At 42.5% G+C, this 21620-nt stretch overlaps 2 protein-coding genes across 2 annotated transcripts; both read right to left on the bottom strand.

Moving 5' to 3' along the window:
- Positions 1-9249: 9249 nt before the first annotated feature.
- On the bottom strand, positions 9250-14760 carry LOC135362984 (rho GTPase-activating protein 20-like). Its single transcript, XM_064582873.1, has 4 exons — positions 14193-14760; positions 12485-12575; positions 10924-11099; positions 9250-9537 (listed from the first exon to the last, which is right to left on the bottom strand). Exons 1-4 carry the CDS (start codon positions 14463-14465, stop codon positions 9340-9342), a joined length of 738 nt encoding a protein of 245 aa, XP_064438943.1. The 5' UTR covers positions 14466-14760; the 3' UTR covers positions 9250-9339.
- A 62-nt stretch (positions 14761-14822) lies between these two features.
- Positions 14823-19803, bottom strand: LOC135363621 (rho GTPase-activating protein 20-like). Its single transcript, XM_064584852.1, has 3 exons — positions 19696-19803; positions 18281-18456; positions 14823-15016 (listed from the first exon to the last, which is right to left on the bottom strand). The coding sequence occupies exons 1-3, from the start codon at positions 19724-19726 to the stop codon at positions 14903-14905; spliced, it is 321 nt and encodes a 106-aa protein (XP_064440922.1). The 5' UTR covers positions 19727-19803; the 3' UTR covers positions 14823-14902.
- Positions 19804-21620: the final 1817 nt, after the last annotated feature.

The raw sequence follows: 21620 nt of genomic DNA on the forward strand, positions 1-21620 counted from the left end.
GCTGTCATCTGATTGGATGAGGAATGTTGCTCAATGTTGTATAGCACTCCAAAAAGGTATCGCAAGAGAACAACATTTGCTCTTGGCAGCTGGGCTAAAAGCCTAAGGTCAGAAAACCACACTTTTAAATTAGGCAAGTGATTCCACTTAGGAGGTTGGAAAAACAGAGACAGGGAACAGGATACATCCTTGTATATCTAGCACACAACCCGCTGTAGCAGAGTTCCAGGCATGAATGTAGACAAAATTGTTGCACTGAATTCAATTCCTGAGCCAGATAAACACTTCTCTGGTTAGTTAAATGTTTGACAGACTTTTAAGGTCATACCCCTGGCAGTTGATGCTCTTGCATGTGTCTTGAACCAGGGAATTTCGTCTACAAGTTTCATGGATCCAGAAGGTGTCAAACGGCCAAGGAGTCCACATTAATAAGATCAGGAGAAGAACAATAATAGCCCTAAAGCGTGCCTCTATTCTGAAGTTGGGCCCCATGGGTGTGAAGAATTGAAACTCTTTGGCGTTGGTCATGATTATAGTGGGCAAAGCTGCAAAACGTAAGCCAATGTTTTCCTAATAGTATGTTGGCTGTATTTTGGAGATGTGACCAGAGTAGAGTAATTATGGCACCATTACCTCTGGGCTGCAGTTATCTTTTCCTCTTTGTTGCCTTGATCAATAACACCGAGCCATTTGTCATAGAGGTCAGATAAAAATATACTTCCTTGGATATTTCTTAGAAAGTCCTTAGGGAGATAAAAAAAATATATATATATCTGTATATACTATAGAAACTATGTATTGGAAATATTCCAGAGAAAATATGTAGTTAAAAAATTCAGTTCAGCCCCCACTTCCTTCACAGATACCTAAACTGGGACCCACACGGAGCTCGGCTCTGACTCTCCATTGACTTGCACACGCAGGAGCAGGTGCTTGGATTTTCTCCCGCTAAAACTTAGAGACAAAAAGCAGAGCTTAGCCTGTAGTGGAAATGAAGATAAAGCTCCCTTCTATCATCTGGAACTTATTTTGTGCGTGTGCTTTTTTTTTGCAAAGTACCACAAACTGACAGGGTCTGGCTATAGACCATCCTAAATCCTATTAGCTTCCTGGACAGAAATACACATACCCATGTTGCTTGTTTTAGACAAGGTGCTAGCTCTTAACTCTAGCAAGAAAAGGCCTGAAACAATCAAAACACAAACAGGTGGGCTCTTCCACACATATTAGGAAAGAAGTAGGTCTTCTCACTCGGGGTATGCGTGCTCCCTGGAAGAAAGCTACTCTCACAATTGCTTCATTCTTCCTTTTCTTAACTGTCTAAAAGTCGAGAGTCTAATGGCAGACTCACTGTGGTCCTGAGGATAGATTCATTTCTAGTTTAGGACAATTGTCCAGTTAGTTTGCCATGATATTATTAAGGCCAAGGTTGCAGAGTCTGATTCTCCACCAAGATCCGTCAACTTCAGGAAGAGAAAAGTTTAGAAATGTCTAAGCACTCTCCCCACAAGTGCTCACCCTCTTCCTAGTCGGTGCTTATAACACGGAATCAGGAAAGAACCTCCTAACTCTTGCTAGAAAATGGATTCCATGTGTGCACCTTACAGAGGGCAACACTCATCTTGCTACCTAGTGTATCATCATTCTTCTCCTGTCTCCTGATGCCTGTATGTATATTACTACTGGATATCACTACGGCCCCAGTGTAGGAGTGGTTACCTAAGTCATTTCTGGAACTTGCTATTGATCCCATCTTCGAACATTAACGGGGGACAAGGGAAGACCAAATGTGACTGAGATTCTATGACTGTAGTCATTTACCACGTTAACATAGGGTTGTTCAGAGCTGTTCATAAGTGCCAAGGTGGATGGATTAAATCCTTTCCCTGTTCTATTTCTTTTGGAAAGTTTGCCTTCATTAGGAGGGTGGTGAGGATGTTTTCATGGGTAAACTGTGTGTATGTATCGGTGCGTATTTTGAAATTTATTATCATGACTAGTAGTCATTTCAGTATTAGTATTTTGCATGGAGTCTTCAGGAGTGAAGGTGGGGAGGGCGGTGTGTAGTGAAAACGGAAAGTATTTCTAACACATGGGGCTTTTAACTCCTAAAGTAGCTTCCCTACATTTTGATTTTGTCAAGCGTTTTTCAGCTTGTCAGGTTCTTAATCTATTATGCCCGTTATGGTTCTTGAGCAGTCATGATGAAGGACACCAATCATAGCTTCAGTTACTCGTGTGTGGATAATGCTAGAACCTTCCCTACCTTTAAGACGGATGCGACCACATGAACAGATTCGCTGTACGGGTTCACTTTGACCCCAGAATTTAGTTTCTCCTTTAGGACATGGCAGGATTTTATATGGGCTGAGTTTCTGAATATGCCTTCTGTGAGGGGCCCTTTTTGATTAATAAAGGAAAGCATAGCCTGTAGGAAGAAAAGAAAAGTATATGGCATCTCATATCCACACACGCAGAGCATAAGCTTGCCTCCATTTTGAAAGAGGAGGGGAATGTAATGGTACACTGTTTTAGAGCGGGAAGGACCAAAGTCAATTTAGAATGTTTTTTTTTTTTTTGTCAGTGTCTCTCTATATACTTTCTACCGAAATATCCATTTTACAGTCATACACTGAAACATTTTAAACACTTCTTTTAATCAGATTTTCCTTTCCATTGAGTTTCCACTCTTAAATCAAACTTCTCTGCTTTAAGGCCTTTGCGGAATCACCGTCTGTTTCCTACTTTACCATTCTTTTCTCATTATTCCCCTACGTAGATGCTCTTCCCCAAGTATGGAAGTCTATTTAGGGAATACTCATTTCCCATTTGTTTATTTCTCTTTAAGTGACTGTATACTCCTTTCCTACTTGTTCTATTTCCTTCCCTCTTTTAAAGTCAGGCTCAGAAACTCTCTTCTCCTTCTCTGATTACCCTCCCTTCTCATGAGTCTTAAATTGTCTTTTGCTCTATCTTCATGTCCTCTCTCTGCTGTGTAGAATCTTTATAAGGGCTGGACTCAGGGAATCCAACGGATCTGAAGTCTATTATGCTACTTATCTATTGTGTGAGCTGGGTCACTTACATCCTGTACTGAGGCTTCTCTGATTCGGTTAGGAAGTGTGGAGGATGATAATCCTAGCTAGCCCCTAAATTTGCTGCGATGCAAGGACCTGGGGTAGTAGCTAGCAGGTAACAAAGTAGCTAATATGATACATTTCTTCATAGCTAGGAGAACGTTCCCTACATCCCGTACAGTGCTTGCAGAGACACCGAATACTCAGTGAAGGTCCACACTGACAATTCACTACAGCAGTTTGAGATAACACAGGCCAAACTCTGTGGCTTTCATTTGACATATTCTGTTAGGATTAACAGATTCCTATTTGCCAGAGGATGAGTCTATGCTCGTGTCAGATGTTTGCAGTTGTTAGACTGAGTAGACTCCGTTGAAGGAGACTTGAGACTCATGTGAGTGCAGGAAGGCAATGAAGGGAGAGTGTGAAGATGAGGTGGACTCTCAGAGACTCACATACACAGAGTCATTTTGACTGATCTGAACAGGCCTCGGTGGGTCTTTGCGGAAACAAAACCCAAGTGGAATGGACAAGAATGTCTTTTCCTGTTGTATTTGCCTCATGACTCTGCTGGACCTAAGTCAGATTCTGTTCCTTGAAATAACAGTAACAAAGCTTCTCAGCCAAAGCCAGGGGCCGTCTAATGACTTCTCCATTTGGGGATAGATTTGGATGAGGACACGTGGCCTCTCAGAGTTTCCCCTCCTCAGGAGGGCTGTAGAAGACCAAAAGGAGATGACCTACCAGAATTGGGAAGGGCAAGTTGTCTTTATCACACACATCCATGAGGGGAACTCCAAAGAGCTGTCCTGGCTCTGCGGAAGGTGGGGCTGTGCACTGGTTGTGCTGACAAGTGCTGGAACCCTGACAAAAGGCCCTGTCACTGAGAGAACGGCTTGTCACAGTCTTACGGCCGGAGTCTAAGGAAGAAGAGAGCGTACTAGTAGTAGTAGTTGTTGTTTAATACGCGGAACCGTCATTTTCCTTTTTTTTTTTTTTTTTTTTTTACAGATTTTATTTATATTTTGAAAGAGGGAGAGAGACAGCGAGAGAGGGAACACAAGCAGGGGGAGGGGGAGAGGGAGAAGCAGGCTTCCCTCGGAGCCGGGAGCCCGATGCGGGGCTCGATCCCAGGACCCCGGCATCATGACCTGAGCTGAAGGCAGACGCTTAATGACTGAGCCACCCAGGCGTCCCAGACACATCTTAATTCCTGATGACTTGTATTTTCCTAAAGATTTCCTCAAAGCAATGTGGTAAGCATCATAAAACCAAGAAATGTCAGAAATATGGAGGGATTGATGATACGTGTCTCCAGGTTCTGAATCAAAAGTCTACCTTCTAAGGTGGACTGCTGCCAGGTAGCTGTGATTAGCTAGGCTCAAATCGTACTAGCTCTAGTCTCAGGGGCACTTCTCCTAGTCCTATTAATGGCTTTTTTTGGATTCCATCCATCATCTTATTTAGTGTTTACCACAATTCTAAGATTTAGACATTATTTTTATCCACATTTATAGATGAATAAACTGATGCTGAGCTAGAAAAACTGATCAAAGGTAATATAGCTGGTAAATGGGGGCACAGGACTTTACACTCTGGAGAGGTTTTTTGACATCAAGTCAAGTCCTTTTTTCTCAATGATGCCAGTTCTTTTCAACCTGTTTCAAAGGGCACTGGAATCCTGTGGTGCCTCAAGAGCCCCTGAGCCAAAAGAGGAGGGAGGGGAAGAAAGGCCCCTTGCTCTGGCTTCAACCAGAGCACATCTAATATACATAAATATATATACTATGGTTATATTTATATAGTATAAGTATCTAATTATATATTATATATCTATATAACTACATATATATGTATGATGTTGTATATATATATAGATATATAGCACCCACTTAGAATTTTGTTAGAAAAAATTCCCAAACACTGTAGCATACCATGATGAGTCCTAATGCCCTTATGATCTACACTAGAAACTTCTTGAAGTCAGACACCTCATCTTATCCTTTCTTTGGTCTCACAACAGTGTGGAACCTCCCTTGACCTGTGAGCCAGCCTTCGGAAGAAGGAGCCCATGGAAATCCTTGCCCTGGCGATGCTCTGGGCTCCAGAACAGCTCTGTCTAAGCATCTCCCATGACCCCTGGCAACCTTGCTGTCTGCTTCTCACTAAAGCCAATTAAATTACTCCCGGTACCTGCAGCCTTCTCGCTGTTACCACGACTCATTGAGTTCTCTCCCAAGAGGGAAGTGATGTCTTCTCCAAATATCCTGAGGCAATTTTCAATGAGAAATTGTACAAGAGAAATCTGTAACACAAAAAGACGAGAATGGGGTGCTCTTTTCCATAGGGCATAGTTATAAATCACATTTTGTATACAGACCTTGGATCTAAGAAAAAATGGGAAGGACTTCCCAGTAAAATTCAGACTTGATAAAAATACGTAGAAACCAGGGGCGCCTGGGTGGCTCAGTCGGTTAAGCGTCTGCGTTCGGCTCAGGTCATAATCCCAGGGTGCTGGGATCAGCCCTACATCGGGCTCCCTGCTCAGCGGGAAGCCTGCTTCTCCCTCTCCCACTCCCCCTGCTTGTGTTCCCTCTCTCGCTGTGACTCTCTCAGTCAAGTAAATAAATAAAAGTTTAAAAAAAAAACACAAAAAAACAGAAACACATAGAAACCAGAGTTCTCTCAGTAATAACTTAGAAAGAGTGATACTTTCCCGTGTACTTTGGGTACACATTTTAAAATACTGCCCATCCGTGGGCTAAAGTTATAATGCGTGGCCTACTTTAAGAGCTAACATTTTGGGATCAGTGGTTACGTCTTTAAGCCTAGGATAAATTTCGGGGCCCCTCTGTTGGGCGTCTGACTCTTGATTTCGGCGCAGATCACGATCTCATGGTGGTGAGATCCAGCCCCACATGGAGCCAACTTTGGGCTCCGTGCTCAGCGGGGAATGGGCTTGGGCTTCTCCCTCTCCCTCTCCCTCTTCTTCTGCCCCTGCCCCGCTCACGCTCTCTCTTTCCCTCTCTCAAATAAATACATATCAAAATATAAATAAAACAAGGATAATTTTCAAAGTAGCCTACCTTATTAAAGTTTACTTATTTTTTGCTTTTAAATTTTGTTTCCAGTTTTACTGAGCTGTAACTGATGTATACCATCTTATGAAACTTTATAAAGTATGAACAACAACTTAAGAAAACCATTTCTTAAATGAAGAAGTATCATAAAGTTGGGAAGCAGGGATTTTGGTGGGGTTGTGAGGGAAAACCCACACAGCTGGAGAGAAAACGTATCTGTCTGTCTAACTTCAGTCCCTTCTCACGCATTGCTTTGCCTCATGCTGGCTCTCTCTGGGTGAGCTTGGGGAAGACCTGTCATCTTATTAGGATATTCTGGAATCTCTTGCTAGTTTCCATATGATGTAGCAGAGGTGAAATAGTAGCCGAGTACTTTTCTAGATGAGCCACAATTGGCAGAGGAAGGCCAATGTGTTTGGAGGCATGGGGGCTCATATTGCCCAAGCCACCCAGGATGTGCCAGTGATGACCGGAGGAGCTGGCTGTTGTCGCCATTGTGTAGTGAGGAAACCATGGCTTTGCCCAAGGTTACGAGTCCCTCAGGGATTAGGCTGAGAGTTGAACCTTGACTGGTGAAGCTCCAAAACCCAGGTTCTTTCCTATCGTATCACACGACTCTTCTCTCTCTCGTTTAGTCAGTCTAGTGTTTAGTCTCCTGGAGGGGGAAGAAGTGACTCGACTGCTCCGAGTTTCCCGTTTAACGACAGCCCTTCCCAGACCCCGCCAGAGTAGCATAAAGAACTCTGCCACTCCACAGGGGCCTAATGAAAATGTGCACTTCACAAAGTTCCTTCTGTCAGAGTTACTACTGCACATGTCCGGTTCAAAGTAGGGATTCTACCCCCTGGGGGACAAAAATGAGAGCTCTCATTACCTTTCTTGTCAAGTTGTCTTCCAATTCCAAGCTGCCGGAATCAGGTGGGTAAAGAACGCTTGGGGCTATACAAACGGATAAATTATAAGGTTTCATCTGATTGGATGAGGAATGTTGCTCAATGTTGTATAGCACTCCAAAAAGGTATCGCAAGAGAACAACATTTGCTCTTGGCAGCTGGGCTAAAAGCCTAAAGTCAAAAAAACACACTTTTAAATTAGGCAAGTGATTCCACTTAGGAGGTTGGAAAAACAGAGACAGGGAACAGGATACATCCTTGTATATCTAGCACACCACCCGCTGTAGCAGAGTTCCATGCATGAATGTAGACAAAATTGTTGCACTGAATTCAGTTCCTGAGCCAGATAAACACTTCTCTGGTTAGTTAAATGTCTGACAGACTTTTAAGGTCATAGCCCTGGCAGTTGTTGCTCTTGATCTGTCTTGGACCAGGGAATTTTGTCTACCAGTTTCAAGGATCCAGAAGGTGTAAAACGGCCAAGGAGTCCACATTAATAAGATCAGGAGAAGAACAATAATAGCCCTAAAGTGTGCCTCTATTCTGAAGCTGGGCCCCATGGGTGTGAAGACTCGAAATTCTTTGGTGTTGGTCATGATTATAGTGGGCAAAGCTGGAAAACGTAAGCCAATGTTTTCCTAATAGTATGTTGGGTGTATTTTGGAGATGTGACCAGAGTAGAGTAATTATTGCATCGTTACCTCCGAGCTGCAGTTATCATCTCCTCTTTGTTGCCTTGATCAATAACACCGAGCCATTTGTCATAGAGATCAGATAAAAATACACTTCCTGGGATGTTTCTTAGAAAGTCCTTAGGGAGATAAAAAAAATATGTGTATATATTATAGAAAATATGTAGTGGAAATATTCCAGAGAAAATATATAGTTAAAAAATTCAGTTCAGCCCCCACTTCCTTCAGAGATACCCAAACTGGGACCCACACGAAGCTCAGCTCTGACTCTCCATTGACTTGCACACACAGGAGAAGGTGCTTGGATTTTCTCCCGCTAAAACTTAGAGGCAAAAAGCAGAGCTTAGCCTGTGGTGGAAATGAAGATAAAGCTCCTTTCTATCATCTGGAACTTATTTTGTGTGTGTGCTTTTTTTTTGCAAAGTACCAGAAACTGACAGGGTCTGGCTATAGACCATCCTAAATCCTATTAGCTTCTTGGACAGAAATACACATACCCATGTTGCTTGTTTTAGACAAGGTGCTAGCTCTTAACTCTAGCAAGAAAAGGCCTGAAACAATCAAAACACAAACAGGTGGGCTCTTCCACACATATTAGGAAAGAAGTAGGTCTTCTCACTCGGGGTATGCGTGCTCCCTGGAAGAAAGCCACTCTCACAATTGCTTCATTCTTCCTTTTCTTAACTGTCTAAAAGTCGAGAGTCTAATGGCAGACTCACTGTGGTCCTGAGGATAGATTCATTTCTAGTTTAGGACAATTGTCCAGTTAGTTTGCCATGATATTATCAAGGCCAAGGTTGCAGAGTCTGATTCTCCACCAAGATCCGTCAACTTCAGGAAGAGAAAAGTTTAGAAATGTCTAAGCACTCTCCCCACAAGTGCTCACCCTCTTCCTAGTCGGTGCTTATAACACGGAATCAGGAAAGAACCTCCTAACTCTTGCTAGAAAATGGATTCCATGTGTGCACCTTACAGAGGGCAACACTCATCTTGCTACCTAGTGTATCATCATTCTTCTCCTGTCTCCTGATGCCTGTATGTATATTACTACTGGATATCACTATGGCCCCAGTGTAGGAGTGGTTACCTAAGTCATTTCTGGACCTTGCTATTGATCACATCTTCAAACATTAACGGGGGACAAGGGAAGAGCAAATGAGACTGAGATTCTACGACCGTAGTCATTACTACGTTAACATAGGGTTGTTCAGACCTGTTCATAAGTGCCAAGGTGGATGGATTAAATTCTTTCCCTGTTCTATTTCTTTTGGAAAGTTTGCCTTCATTAGGAGGGTGGTGAGGATGTTTTCATGGGTAAACTGTGTGTATGTATCGGTGCGTATTTTGAAATTTATTATCATGACTAGTAGTCATTTCAGTATTAGTATTTTGCATGGAGTCTTCAGGAGTGAAGGTGGGGAGGGCGGTGTGTAGTCAAAACAGAAAGTATTTCTAACACATGGGGCTTTTAACTCCAAAAGTAGCTTCCTTAAATTTTGATTTTGTCAAGCGTTTTTCAGCTTGTCAGGTTCTTAATCTATTATGCCCGTTATGGTTCTTGAGCAGTCATGATGAAGGACACCAATCATAGCTTCAGTTACTCGTGTGTGGATAATGCTAGGACCTTCCCTACCTTTAAGACGGATGCGACCACATGAACAGATTCGCTGTACGGGTTCACTTTGACCCCAGAATTTAGTTTCTCCTTTAGGACATGGCAGGATTTTATATTGGCTGAGTTTCTGAATATGCCTTCTGTGAGGGGCCCTTTTTGATTAATAAAGGAAAGCATAGCCTGTAGGAAGAAAAGAAAAGTATATGGCATCTCATATCCACACACGCAGAGCACAAGCTTGCCTCCGTTTTGAAAGAGGAGGGGAATGTAATGGTACACTGTTTTAGAGCGGGAAGGACCAAAGTCAATTTAGATTTTTTTTTTTTCAGTGTCTCTCTATATACTTTCTACCCAAATATCCATTTTACAGTCATACACTGAAACATTTTAAACACTTCTTTTAATCAGATTTTCCTTTCCATTGAGTTTCCACTCTTAAATCAAACTTCTCTGCTTCAAGGCCTTTGTGCAATCACCATGTGTTTCCTACTTTACCATTCTTTTCTCATTATTCCCTTACGTAGATGCTCTTCCCGAAGTATGGAAGTCTATTTAGGAAATACTCATTTCCCATTTGTTTATTTCTCTTTAAGTGACTGTATACTCCATTCCTACTTGTTCTATTTCCTTCCCTTCATTTAAAGTCAGGCTCAGAAACTCTCTTCCCCTTCTCTGATTACCCTCCCTTCTCATGAGTCTTTCATTGTCTTTTGCTCTATCTTCATGTCCTCTCTGTGCTGTGTAGAATCTTAATAAGGGCTGGACTCAGGGAATCCAACGGATCTGAAGTCTATTATGCTACTTATCTATTGTGTGAGCTGGGGCACATACATCCTGTACTGAGGCTTTTCTGATTCGTTTAGGCAGTGCGGAGGATGATAATCCTAGCTAGCCCCTAAATTTGCTGTGATGCAAGGACCTGGGGTAGTAGGTAGCAGGTAACATGCTAGCTAATACGATACATTTCTTCATAGCTAGCACAACGTTCCCTACATCCCATACAGTGCTTGCAGAGACACCAAATACTCAGTGAGTGTCCACACTGACAATTCACTAGAGCAGTTTGAGATAACACAGGCCAAACTCTGTGGCTTTCATTTGACATATTCTGTTAGGATTAACAGATTCCTATTTGCCAGAGGATGAGTCTATGCTCGTGTCAGATGTTTGCAGTTTTTAGACTGAGTAGACTCCGTTGAAGGAGACTTGAGACTCATGTGAGTGCAGGAAGGCAGTGAAGGGAGAGTGTGAAGATGAGGTGGACTCTCAGAGACTCACATACACAGAGTCATTTTGACTCATCTGAACAGGCCTCGGTGGGTTTTTGCAGAAAGAAGACCCAAGTAGAATGGACAAGAATGTCTTTTCCTGTTGTATTTGCCTCATGACTCTGCTGGACCTAAGTCAGATTCTGTTCCTTGAAATAACAGTAACAGAGCTTCTGAGCCAAAACCAGGGCTGTCTAAGGACTTCTCTATTTCGGGATAGATTTGGATGAGGACACATGGCCTCTCAGTGTTTCCCCACCTCAGAAGAGCTATAGAAGACCAAAATGAGATGACCTACCGGAATTGGGAAGGCCAGGTTGTCTTTATAACACACAACCATGAGGCAAACTCCAAAGAGCTCTCCTGGCTTTGCAGAATGTGGGGCTGTGCACTGGTTTTGCTGGCAAGTGCTGGAGCCCCACCAAAAGGCCCTGTCTCTGAAGGAACAGCTTTTCACAATTTTCTGGCCGGAGTCTAAGGAAGAAGAGAGAGTACTAGTGGTAGTAGTTGTTCTTTAATCCGCTGAAACTTCTTCTTCCTTTTTTTTTTTTTTTTTTTACAGATTTTATTTATATTTTGATAGAGGGAGAGAGACAGCGAGAGAGGGAACACAAGCAGGGGGACGGGGAGAGGGAGAAGCAGGCTTCCCTCGGAGCAGGGAGCCCGATGCGGGGCTCGATCCCAGGACCCCGAGATCATGACCTGAGCTGAAGGCAGTTACTTAACGACTGAGCCACCCAGGTGCCCCAGACTCATCTTAATTCCTGATGACTTGTATTTTCCTAAAGATTTCCTCAAATCAATGTCGTAAGCATCATAAAACCAAGAAATGTCAGAAATATGGAGGGATTGATGATACGTGTCTACAGGTTCTGAATCGAAAGTCTACCTTCCAAGGTGGACTGCTGACAGCTGTTATTAGCTAGGCTCAAAACATACTAGCTTTAGTCTCAGGGGCACTTCTCCTAGTCATATTAATGGCTTTTTTTGGATTACATCCATCATCTTATTTATTCTACACAACAATTCTAAGATTTAGACATTATTTTTATCCATATTTAGAGATGAATTAACTGATGCTGAGGTGGTATAACTGGGCAAAGATAATATAGCTGGTAAATGCGGGCACAGGAATTTACACTCTGGAGAGGTAGTTTGACATCAAGTCAAGTCCTTTTTTCTCAATGATGCCAGTTCTTTTCAACCCATTTTAAAGCCACTGGAATCCTGTGGTGCCTCAAGAGCCCCTGAGCGAAAAGAGGACGGAGGGGAAGAAAGGCCCCTTCTCTGGCTTCAACCAGAGCACTTCTAATATACATAAATATATATATTATGATAATATATTTATATAGTATAAGTATCTAATTATATATTATATATAACTACATACATATGTATGATGTGTTTTACATATATATATGTATATACAAATATATACATACATATACATACATCCTGTACTGAGGCTTTTCTGATTCGTTATTACATATATACATATATATACAAATCTATATGTATATATATGTATAGCACCCTTTGAGAATTTTGTTAGAAAAAATTCCCAAACACTATGGCATACCATGATGAGTCCTAATGCCTTTATGATCTACCCTAGGAACTTCTTGAAGTCAGAGACTTCATCTTATCCTTTCTTTGGTCTCACAACAGTGTGGAACCTCCCTTGACCTGTGAGCCAGCCTTTGGAAGAAGGAGCACATGGAAATCATTGCCCTGGCGATGCTCTGGGCTCCAGAACAGCACTGTCTATGCATCTCCCATAACCCTTGGCAGCCTTGCTGTCTGCTTCTCACTAAAGCCAATTAAATTATTCCCGGTAGCTGCAGTCTTCTCGCTCTTACCACGACTCATTGACTTCTCTCCCAAGAGGGAAGTGATGTCTTCTCCAAATATCCTGAGGCAATTTTCAAGGAGAAATTGTACAAGAGAAATCTGTAACACAAAAAGACAAAAATGGGGTGTTCTTTTCCATAGGCCATAGTTAGAAAACACATTTTGTATATAGACCTTGGATCTAAGAAAAAACGTGAAGGACTTATCAGAAAAATTCAGAGTTGATAAAAATACGTAGAAACCAGGGGCACCTGGGTAGCTCAGTCAGTTACGCGTCTCCCTTCGGCTCAGCTTATGATCCCAGGGTGCTGGGATCAGCCCTATATCTGGCTCCCTGCTCAGCGGGAAGCCTGCTTCTTCCTCTCCCACTCTCCCTGCTTGAGTTCCCTCTCTGTCAAGTAAATAAATAAAATTTAAAAAAAAAAAAACAAAAAAAAAAATAGAGACCAGAGTTCTCTAGGAAATAACTTAGAATGACTGATGCTTTCCCGTGTACTTTGGGTACACATTTTGAAATACTGCTCATCAGTGGGCTAAAGTTTTAATGTGTGGCCTAGTTTCATAGCTAACATTTTGGGATCAGTGGTTACATCTTTAAGCCTAGGATAAATTTCGGGGCCCCTCAGTTGAGCGTCTGACTCTTGATTTCGGCTCAGATCACAATCTCATAGTGGTGAGATCCAGCCCCACATGGAGCCAACTTTCAGCTCTGGGCTCAGCAGGGAATTGGCTTGGTCTTCTCCCTCTCCCTCTTCTACTGCCCCTGCCCCGCTCACGCTCTCTTTCCCTCTCTCAAAAAAATAAATATCAAAAAATAAATAAAACTAGGATAATTTTCAAAGTAGCCTACCTTATTAAAGTTTACCTGTTTTTTGTTTTTAAATTTTGTTTCCAGTTTTATTGAGCTGTAACTGATGTATAACATCTTATGAAACTTTATAAAGTATGAACGAAAACTTAAGAAACCATTTCTTAAATGAAGAAGAATCTTAAAGTTGAGAAGCAGAGATTTTGGTGGGGTTGTGAGGGAAAACCCACACAGCTGGAGAGAAAATGTATCTGTCTGTCTAAATTCAGTACCTTCTCACGCATTGGTTTGCCTCATGCTGGCTCTCTCTGTGTGAGCTTGGGGAAGACCTGTCATCTTGTTAGGATGGTCTGGAATCTTTTGCTAGTTTCCATAAGATGTAGCAGGGGTGAAATAGTAGTTGAGTACTTTTCTAGATGAGCCACAATTGGCAGAGGAAGGCCAATGTGGTTGGACCCATGGGGGCTCATATTGCCCAAGCCACCCAGGATGTGCCAGTGATGACCGGAGGAGCTGGCTGTTGTCGCCATTGTGTAGTGAGGAAACCATGGCTTTGCCCAAGGTTACGAGTCCCTCAGGGATTAGGCTGAGAGTTGAACCTTGACTGGTGAAGCTCCAAAGCCCAGGTTCTTTCCTATCGTATCACATGACTCTTCTCTCTCTCGTTTAGTCAGTCTAGTGTTTAGTCTCCTGGAGGGGGAAGAAGTGACTCGACTGCTCCGAGTTTCCCGTTTAACGACACCCCTTCCCAGACCCCGCCAGAGTAGCATAAAGAACTCTGCCACTCCACAGGGGCCTAATGAAAATGTGCACTTCACAAAGTTCCATCCGTCAGAGTTACTACTGCACATATCCGGTTCAAAGTAGGGATTCTACCCCATGGGGGCAAAAATGAGAGCTCTCATTACCTTTTTTATCAAGTTGTCTTCCAATTCCAAGCTGCCGGAATCAGGTGGGTAAAGAACGCTTGGGGCTATACAAACGGATAAATTATAAGCTGTCATCTGATTGGATGAGGAAAGTTGCTCAATGTTGTATAGCACTCCAAAAAGGTATCGCAAGAGAACAACATTTCCTCTTGGCAGCTGGGGTAAAAGCCTAAGGTCAGAAAAATACACATTTAAATTAGGCAAGTGATTCCACTTAGGAGGTTGAAAAAAAAGACAGGGAACAGGATACATCCTTGTATATCTAGCACACAACCCGCTGTAGCAGAGTTCCAGGCATGAATGTATACAAAATTGTTGCCCTGACTTCAGTTCCTGCGCCAGATAAAATCTTCTCTGGTTAGTTAAATGTTTGACAGACCTTTAAGGTCATAGCCCTGGCAATTGATGTTCTTGCATCTGTCTTGGACCAGGGGATTTCCCCTAACAGTTTCATGTATCCAAAAGATGTAAAACGGCCAAGGATTCCACATTAATAAGATCAGGAGAAGAACGATAATGGCCCTAAAGTGTGTCTCCATTATGAACCTGGCCCCCATGGGTGTGAAGAATTGAAACTCTTTGGCATTGGTCATGATTATAGTGAGCAAAGCTGCAAAACATAAGCCAATGTTTTCCTAATAGTATGTTGGCTGTATTTTGGAGATGTGACCAGAGTAATTATTGCATCATTACCTCTGGGCTGCAGTTATCTTCTCCTCTTCGTTGCCTTGATCAATAACACCGAGCCATTTGTCATAGAGATCAGATAAAAATATACTTCCGTGTATATTTCTAAGAAAATCCTTAGGGAGATAAAAAAAAAAAAACTATGTATATATGTTATAGAAAATATGTAATGGAAATATTCCAGAGAAAATATGTAGTTAAAAAATTCAGTTCAGCCCCCACTTCCTTCACAGATACCCAAACTGGGACCCACACGGTGCTCGGCTCTGACTCTCCATTGACTTGCACACGCAGCAGCAGATGCTTGGATTTTCTCCCACTAAAACTTAGAGGCATAAAGCAGAGCTTAGTCTGTGGTGGAAATGAAGATAAAGCTCCCTTCTATCATCTGGAACTTATTTTGTGTGTGTGCTTTTTTTGCAAAGTACCACAAACTGACAGGGTCTGGCTATAGACCATCCTAAATCCTATTAGCTTCCTGGACAGAAATACACATACTCATGTTGCTTGTTTTAGACACAGCGCCAGCTCTTAATTCTAGCAAGAAAAGGCCTGAAACAATCAAAACACAAACAGGTGGGCTCTTGCACACACATTAGGCAAGAAATAGGTCTTCTCATTCGGGGTATGTGTGCTCCCTGGAAGAAAGCTACTCTCACAATTGCTTCATTCTTCCTTTTCTTAACTGTCTAAAAGTCGAGAGTCTAATGGCAGACTCACTATGGTCCTGAGGATAGATTCATTTCTAGTTTAGGACAATTGTCCAGTTAGTTTGCCATGATATTATCAAGGCCAAGGTTGCAGAGTCTGATTCTCCACCAAGATCCGTCAACTTCAGGAAGAGAAAACTTTAGAAATGTCTAAGCACTATACTCAGAAGTGCTCACGCTCCTCCTAGTCAGTGCTTATAACACAGAATCAGAAAAGAACCTACCAACTCTTGCTAGAAAATGGATTCCATGTGTGCACCTTACAGAGGGCAACACTCATCTTGCTACCTAGTGTATCATCATTCTTCTCCTGTCTCCTGATGCCTATATGTATATTACTATTGGATATCACTATGGCCCCAGTGTAGGAGTGGTTACCTAAGTCATTTCTGGACTTTGCTATTGATCACATCTTTGAACATTAATGGGGGACAAGGGAAGACCAAATGTGACTGAGATTCTAAGACTGTAGTCAGTACTACATTAACATAGGGTTGTTCAGAGCTGTTCATATGTGCCAAGCTGCATGGATTAAATTCTTTCCCTGTTCTATTTCTTCTTTTTTTTTTTTTTTCTTATTCATTTGAGACACAGAGATAGAGAGGGAGAGAGCATGAGGAGGGAGAGAGGCAGAGGGAGAGGGAGAAGCAGGCTCCCCGCTGAGCAGGAAGCCCGATGCGGGGCTCGATCCCAGGACACTGGGATCATGACCTGAGCCGAAGGCAGACGCTTAACCATCTGAGCCACCCAGGCGCCCCTCCCTGTTCTATTTCTTTTGGAAAGTTTGCCTTCATTAGGAGGGTGGTGAGGATGTCTGCTTCGGTAAACAGTGTGTTTGTGTCAGTGCGTATTTTGAAATTTAGTATCATGACTGTAGTCATTTCAGTATTAGTATTTTGCATGGAGTCTTCAGGAGTGAAGGTGCGGAGGGCCGTGTGTGGTGAAAACAGAAAGTATTTCTAACACATGGGGCTTTTAACTCCTAAAGTAGCTTCCTTAAATTTTGATTTTGTCAAGCGTTTTTTAGCTTGTCAGGTTCTTAATCTACTATGCCCGTTATGGTTCTTGAGCAGTCATGATGAAGGACACCCATCATCGCTTCAGTTACTCACATGTGGATAATGCTAGAACCTTCCCTACCTTTAAGACGGATGCGAACACATGAATAGATTCCCTGTACGGGTTCACTTTGATCCCAGAATTTAGTTTCTCCGTTAGGACTCTGCGGGATTTTATATTGGCTGAGTTTCTGAAGATGCCTTCTGCGAGTGGCCCTTTTTGATTAATAAAGGAAAGCATACCGTGTAGGAAGAAAAGAAAAGTATATGGCATCTCATATACCATGCCTGCCTCCGTTTTGAAAGAAAAGGGGAATGTAATGGTACAATGTTTTAGAGCGGGAAGGACTAAAGTCAATTTAGATTGCTGTTTTTTCAGTGTCTCTCTATATACTTTCTACCCATATATCCATTTTACAGTCATACACTGAAACATTTTCAACACTTCTTTTAATCAGATTTTCTACTAAGTTTACACTTTTAAATCAAACTTCTCTGTCTCAAGGCCTTTGCGGAATCACCGTCTGTTTCCTACTTTCCCATTCTTTTCACATTTTTCCCTTACATACATGCTTTTCCGCAAGTATGGAAGTCTATTTAGGAAATACTCATTTCCAATTTGTTTATTTCTCTTTAAGTGACTGTATACTCCATTCCTACTTGTTCTATTTCCTTCCCTCTTTTAAAGTCAGGCTCAGAAACTCTCTTCCCCTTCTCTGATTACCCTCCCTTCTCATGAGTCCTTCATTGTCTTTTGCTGTATCTTCATGTCCTCTCCCTGCTGTGTAGAAATTTAATAAGGGCTGGACTCAGGGAATCCAACGGATCTGAAGTCTATTATGCTACTTATCTATTGTGTGAGCTGGGGCACACGCATCCTGTACTGAGGCTTTTCTGATTCGTTTAGGCAGTGCGGAGGATGATAATCCTAGCTAGCCCCTAAATTTGCTGTGAAGCAAGGATCTGGGGTAGTAGCTAGCAGGTAACATGCTAGCTAAGATGATACATTTCTTCATAGCTAGCGGAACGTTCCCTACATCCCGTACAGTACTTGCAGAGACACCGAATACTCAGTGAATGTCCACACTGACAATTCACTATAGCAGTTTGAGATAACACAGACCAAACTCTGTGGCTTTCATTTGACATATTCTGTTAGGATTAACAGATTCCTATTTGCCAGAGGATGAGTCTATGCTTGTGTCAGATGTTTACAATTGTTAGACTGAGTAGACTCCGCTGAAGGAGACTTGAGACTCATGTGAGTTCAGGAAGGCAATGAAGGGAGAGTGTGAAGATGAGGTGGACTCTCAGAGACTCACATACACAGAGTCCATTTTGACTGATCTGAACAAGCCTCCGCATGTCTTTGTGGAAACAAGACCCAAGTGGAATGGAGAAGAATGACTTTTCCTGTTGTATTTGCCTCATGACTCTGCAGGACCGAAATCAGATTCTATTCTTTGAAATAACAGTAACAGAGCTTCTCAACCAAAGCCAGGGGCTGTCTAATGACATCTTCATTTGGGGATAGATTTGGATGAGGACGCTTGGCCTCTCAGAGTTTCCCCTTCTCAGGAGGGCTATTGAAGACCAAAATGAGATGACCTACCAGAATTGGGAAGGAGAAGTTGTCTTTATCACACACATCCATGAGGGGAACTCCAAAGAGCTGTCCTGGCTTTGCGGAAGGTGGGGCTGTGCACTGGTTGTGCTGGGAAGTGCTGGAACCCCGACAAAACGCCCTATCTCTGAAAGAACGGGTTTTCACAGTCTTCAGGCTGGAGTCTAAGGAAGAAGTGAGAGTACTCGTAGTAGTAGTTGTTGTTTAATATGTTGAACCTTCTTTTTCCTTTTTTTTTTTTTTTTACAGATTTTATTTATTTTTTGACAGAGAGAGAGAGACAGCAAGAGAGGGAACACAAGTAGGGGGCGGGGGAGAGGGAGAAGCAGGCTTCCCTTGGAGCAGGGAGCCCGACTCGGGGCTCGGGTACCAGGACCCCAGGATCATGACCTGAGCTGAAGGCAGATGTTTAACGACTGAGCCACCCAGGTGCCTCAGACTCATCTTAATTCCTGATGACTTGTATTTTCCTAAAACTTTCCTCAAAGTATGTGGTACGTGTCATGAAAACAAGAAATGTCAAAAATATGGAGGGATTGATGATACGTGTCTCCAGGTTCTGAATCGAAAGTCTACCTTCTAAGGTGGACTGCTGCCAGTTAGGTCTGATTAGCTAGGCTCAAATCATACTACCTCTAGTGTCAGGGGCACTTCTCCTAGTGCTATTAATGGCTTTTTTTGGATTACATCCATCATCTTATTTATTCTACACCACAATTCTAAGATTTAGACATTATTTTTATCCACATTTTAGAGATGAATAAACTGATGCTTAGCTGCTATAACGGGCCAAAGATAATATAGCTGGTAAATGGGGGTACAGGAATTTACACTCTGGAGAGGTTGTTTGACATCAAGTCAAGTTCTTTTTTCTCAAAGATGCCAATTCTTTTCAACCCATTTCAAAGGGCACTGGAATCCTGTGGTGCCTCAAGAGCCCCTGAGCCAAAAGAGGAGGGAGGGGAAGAAAGGCCCCTTTCTCTGGCTTCAACCAGCGCACATGTAATATACATAAATATATACATTATGTTTATATATTTATATAGTATCAGTATATAATTATGTAATATATATAACTACATAGATATATATATAGCACCCATTTAAATTTTGTGAGAAAAAGTTCCCAAACACTGTGGCATACCATGATGAGTCCTAATTCTGTTATGATCTACACTAGAAACTTCTTGAAGTCAGAGACCTCATCTTATCCTTTCTTTGGTCTCACAACAGTGTGGAACCTCCCTTGACCTGTGAGCCAGCCTTCGGAAGAAGGAGCCCATGGAAATCCTTGCCCTGGCGATGCTCTGGGCTCCAGAACAGCTCTGTCTAAGCATCTCCCATGACCCCTGGCAGCCTTGATGTCTGCTTCTCACTAAAGCCAATAAAATTATTCCCGGTACCTGCAGCCTGCTCGCTGTTACCACGACTCATTGAGTTCTCTCCCAAGAGGGAAGTGATGTCTTCTCCAAATATTTTAAGGCAATTTTCAATGAGAAATTGTACAAGAGAAATCTGTAACACAAAAAGACAAGAATGGGGTGCTCTTTTCCATAGGGCATAGTTATAAATCACATTATGTATATAGACCTTGGATCTAAGAAAGAATGTGAAAGATTTCCCAGAAAAATTCAGAACTGATAAAAATACATAGAGACCAGGAGCGCCTGGGTGGCTCAATCGGTCAAGCGTCTGCCTTCAGCTCAGCTCATGATCCCAGGGTGATGCGATCAGCCCTATATCGGGCTCCCTGCTCAGTGGGAAGCCTGATTCTCCCTCTCCCACTCCCCCTGCTTGTGTTCCCTCTCTCGCTGTGTCTGCCTCTGTCAAGAAAATAAATATAATCTTAAAAAAAATAATAAAATAAAAAACAGAGACCAGAATTCTCTAAGAAATAACTTAGGAAGAGTGATACTTTTCCGTGTACTTTGGGTACACATTTTAAAATACTGCTAATCAGTAGGCTAAAGTTTTAGTATGTGGCCTAGTTTAATAGCCAACATTTTGGTATCAGTGGTTACATCATTAAGCCTAGGATAATTTTTGGGGCCCCTCAGTTGAGCATCTGACTCTTGATTCTGGCTCAGATCACTATCTCATGATGGTGAGATCCAGCCCCACATGGAGCCAACTTTGGGCTCCGTGCTCAGCGGGGAATGGGCTTGGGCTTCTCCCTCTCCCTCTCCCTCTTCTTCTGCCCCTACCCCGCTCACGCTCTCTCTTTCCCTCTCTCAAATAAATACATATCAAAATATAAATAAAACAAGGATAATTTTCAAAGTAGCCTACCTTATTAAAGTTTACTTATTTTTTGTTTTTAAATTTTGTTTCCAGTTTTATTGAGCTGCAACTGATGTATAACATCTTATGAAACTTTATAAAGTATGAACAAAAACTTAAGAAAACCATTTCTTAAATGAAGAAGTATCTTAAAGTTGGGAAGCAGAGATTTTGGTGGGGTTGTGAGGGAAAACCCACACAGCTGGAGAGAAAATGTATCTGTCTGTCTAACTTCAGTCCCTTCTCACGCATTGCTTTGCCTCATGCTGGCTCTCTCTGTGTGAGCTTGGGGAAGACCTGTCATCTTATTAGGATATTCTGGAATCTCTTGCTAGTTTCCAAATGACGTAGCAGAGGTGAAATAGTAGCTGAGTACTTTTCTAGATGAGCCATAATTGGCAGAGGAAGGCCAATGTGTTTGGAGGCATGGGGGCTCATATTGCCCAAGCCACCCAGGATGTGCCAGTGATGACCGGAGGAGCTGGCTGTTGTCGCCATTGTGTAGTGAGGAAACCATGGCTTTGCCCAAGGTTACGAGTCCCTCAGGGATTAGGCTGAGAGTTGAACCTTGACTGGTGAAGATCCAAAGCCCAGGTTCTTTCCTATCGTATCACACGACTCTTCTCTCTCTCGTTTAGTCACTCTAGTGTTTAGTCTCCTGGAGGGTGAAGAAGTGACTCGACTGCTCCGAGTTTCCCGTTTAACGACACCCCTTCCCAGACCCTGCCAGAGTAGGATAAAGAACTCTGCCACTCCACAGGGGCCTAATGAAAATGTGCACTTCACAAAGTTCCATCCGTCAGAGTTACTACTGCACATGTCCGGTTCAAAGTAGGGATTCTACCCCTTGGGCGACAAAAATGAGAGCTCTCATTACCTTTTTTATCAAGTTGTCTTCCAATTCCAAGGTGCCGGAATCAGGTGGGTAAAGAACGCTTGGGGCTATACAAACGGATAAATTATAAGCTGTCATCTGATTGGATGAGGAATGTTGCTCAATGTTGTATAGCACTCCAAAAAGGTATCGCAAGAGAACAATATTTGCTCT

This window comes from Mirounga angustirostris, unplaced genomic scaffold, assembly GCF_029215605.1.
Source record: "Mirounga angustirostris isolate CCGP_5_RB_7025 unplaced genomic scaffold, mMirAng1.0.hap1 SCAF_2, whole genome shotgun sequence".
NCBI lineage: Eukaryota > Metazoa > Chordata > Mammalia > Carnivora > Phocidae > Mirounga > Mirounga angustirostris.